The following is a 3,814-nucleotide window of genomic DNA, read 5'->3' on the forward strand; positions in this document are numbered from 1 at the left end:
TAGGAACCAATATTTGCATTCATTGAAACAATTTATTACTTCCTTGTTCAGTTTTAAATGCAGTACGCAAATAAAAATAATATTGTACACTTGCAGCATAATTATTGTACCGGAGTAATCAAATCTAAATAAACATTATTAGTGGTCATAACTTTAAATCAAAATACGGCTTGATTATGCATGTACTTAAATCTAGAATATTCACACATGTGAAATCACACGACGATTTCAAACTTTAAAAGCTGCAGCGCACAGAAATATCCTTTTCCATCTTAATACTCGATGGAATGTCGTGACCGAGCGGTGGGTGCCAGACTGCTAACCGGATAGTTTCGTGTTCGAATCCGAGTTCAATTAGTGAAACTTAATGAGTCCACCCAACTCTGATGGGGGTCTACGACAAATTACCGAAAGACACTTGCCCGAATGCCGTTTGCCCGAAGGCCGATTTCCCGAATGGACACTTGCCCGAATGCGACAATGCCCGAATGGACACTTGCCCGAATGCGACAAACGCCCGAATGGACACTTGCCCGAATGCGACAAATGCCCGAATGGACACTTGCCCGAATGCGACAATGCCCGAATGGACACTTTCCCGAATGGGACAAATGCCCGAATGCCGCTTGCCCGAAGGCAAGGTGTGGGATGAGTAGTGTGTGGAACGTGGGTTTTAAAGGGATTCAGTGTCGGAAGGGATGTGTACGATAAACGGATTTGGGTCGCTGGGTGTTCATTTGTATATGTTAAGTATACTGTGCGACGTCGTTTTGGTTGCAAGATGGGTTGTGGGCTGGTGTGGTGCCGGTTGGCGTAGGGTTTGGTCTTTGTTCTAATTTACATATTTCTACTACATTCTTCTATAATCTACAACATTCTAAACTTGTTCTTCTTCTTCTATTATACATTCTACTTTATTTTTCTCTATTCTACTCATTCATAATAAATTATTCTATATTATATTATATTATATTATATTATACTATATTCTGCTAAGACATTTCAACTATATTAAACTCAACTCGTACATATATTAAGTATATATATATATATATATATATATATATATATATATATATATATATATATATATATATATATATATATATATATATATATATATATATATATATATATATATATATATATATGTATATATATATATATATATGTATATATATAACATTTTGGAGCATGTTTTTTTTTAAAAATATACTTTACAGATCTTCCTACAACATGACCACACAGGAAATACGTTATGAGATCATGAAATGCCTGGGGAGCATGTGGACAGACAAAATGTTTCTCGACTTTACAATAAAAATACAAGATAACACGGTCGCATGTCATAAGCTCGTTCTTGCGGCCTGCTCTGAATTTTTCCAAGCGTTGTTTCGTTCAGGAATGAGGGAGGTCACAGAGAACTGCGTTGTGTTAAAAGATGTTTCCTATGAAATATTTCAGTTGATTCTGAAAACACTTTACACAGGTGTCAATGTTTTAACGTTGGATAATTTCATTCACGTTTGGAGGGCTGTGCACATGTTGCAGATAAACTTTATGATAAAAATGTGTGAAAGATTTGCAGCTTATTCTATTACAATGGACAACTGGGAAAACATTTATGAAACAGCTAAACTTTTTGGCTCAACTATTGTTCTAGATAAGTTTTATAGGTTCATGTTAAGTAACTTTGATCAAATAAGTCTTTCATCGACATATCTACAACTGACTTCTAATGAAGTTCGTAATTTGATAAAAAGCCAGGATCTTTGTGTCAGTAGTGAAGATATTGTGTTAGAATCAGTGATAAGATGGGTCGACTGCTATGCTCCAAATAAAGCTAACACAGATATTAAAAACACAAACATAATAGTCGACATAGAAACAGATGAAAGTGAATTAGAAAAAGTACCTTCAGATAACTCGCTTAATGTTGTATTAACCGAGCATCTATCTAGAAAAGATGAGTTGGCAGATTTAATGAGTCTGGTAAGGACATATTTAGTTAGTCCAGAGGTGTTAACTCGAGTTTATCATCTTAAAATGTGTACTGAAAACAAAGACTCTAGAGATATAATCGTCAGCGCTTTAGCGTACCAAGCCCAACCTTCAAGAGACGGCCAGTGGCCATCAGCGGCTTTGCATAGATCGTGTAGTAGCTTTACACACGTTGGGGTTTATGCAAGAACAGATGGACAGTTTAGAGCAATACGTGCTAGTGATAAGTTTTGGTTCGCTTTGCCAACTTGTGATGGTTTAAAAGAAAGTATTCAGCTTGTGACGTTTGATACAGACTTGTACGCAATAGGAAAACCTCTTAACATGCCAAACACGCAGCAATATAAATTATTTGTCCTCTCTGGGAACGACTGGAAAGTAATTTTTAATCTGCCCTGTAACAATGTGTTACTTGTTTCTCATGGGCAGTTTATTTACGTCTTAGACAAAAGTGACAATGTAATTTATCATATCAATCCAAGAAGTTTGGATTTCAAAAAATTCACAAAAATTCCAACGCAAATAGATGTAAAGCACGCAACTGTCTTTGAAAACTCAATTCTAATTTTCTCCACTGAAACTCAAAACAACATTGAGAATACAGTTGTTTACAATTACGAGTTTCCGTCAGCCGTTTGTACCAAACTAACCGATTTGGATGGACCAGCAGACCAGCTGACCACTTTCAAGAACGACAAACAAAGCTACATATTACAGACAAATGGCTCTCTGTGGGTTATTTTGAATGCATCGCCATTAAAAAGAATTGAGATAAAATTTGTTTCTAAACTATGGGATTGCCAAAGAAAACAATACGGTGCTTTAACCTACAATGAGAAGTTGATTATTTTCGGAAATACCACTGAGAGAGATCCGCCAGATGCAAATAGAAAAGATACTGTTCCAGGACATCTTAAATTTATTTCATACTGGGGACATGATAATGCAATGTCAAATTTCGTTCCAGCTACACTTCCAAAGACATCTTTACTTAGGTAACTGTAAAGCTGTGTACATCGAATAGGATAGATATTTGGTTGACTTTATTTAACCATAAAAATACAGTTCTAAACCTTATAAACGGAGAACACTTATTTGTTTCTTTTTTATAGCATTTATTTTGTGATGTTTTAAAATACTTTTTAAGCAAATATACTTTCTTTAAAAAAAGAAAAGAAGGTTGCTAATGTTGTAGAGTTTCCCACTCATTTAATGACTTTAAAGTCAATAGTTTTACCAGAAACGAATAAAGAGTTATATGACCAGTTATAGCTATTTTGATGAACCAGCATAATAGCTTTTTCTATTAGGAACAACGAAGATTTCTATCTTTAAAGACCAACGAGAAACGGTAACTTATTGATAGTCACATCTTGTGCATTGTAGTTGTATTTTAAAATGTGCTAACTCAAAATAGTATTATATTTCGCTTTGTGTTTTAACAAATTTAATATTTTGTAAAAACTCCAAATAAAGATCTATTAAAGACAAAATTCATTCAAACATTTCCTGACTATTTTTAACCAAATAAAAATTTTGAGGCTTAAGATTTAAAGTTTTTCAGCTGTATGTTAATGACCGTTACGAGGGTTAAGGTTAGAGTTACGACAACCATACAATACTTGTGTTACTGCGTCAGATTTGGAGGAGCCTCGTATCTTCCGTTATTTTAATCCATTATATACATATAATTTACACCTACTTGTGCTGTGTAGTAAACGACTGAAGGGGGAGGAATGCTGGTGAATGTTGTTTGTACTTTGTACCCTCTACCGTTCGTCCCTGTTCAATCCTCGTGCTCTGAGTTGTGACA

The 3,814-nt window shown here is 34.8% G+C and overlaps 1 protein-coding gene across 1 annotated transcript; it reads left to right on the top strand.

Moving 5' to 3' along the window:
* Positions 1–1,236: 1,236 nt before the first annotated feature.
* LOC131942785 (kelch-like protein 8) lies at positions 1,237–3,000 on the top strand. Its single transcript, XM_059302712.1, has one exon. It carries the CDS (start codon positions 1,237–1,239, stop codon positions 2,998–3,000), a length of 1,764 nt encoding a protein of 587 aa, XP_059158695.1.
* Positions 3,001–3,814: the final 814 nt, after the last annotated feature.

Source organism: Physella acuta, unplaced genomic scaffold (genome assembly GCF_028476545.2).
Source record: "Physella acuta isolate Inbredline_101_S28 unplaced genomic scaffold, ASM2847654v3 ptg000426l, whole genome shotgun sequence".
Classification (NCBI taxonomy): Eukaryota; Metazoa; Mollusca; class Gastropoda; family Physidae; genus Physella; species Physella acuta.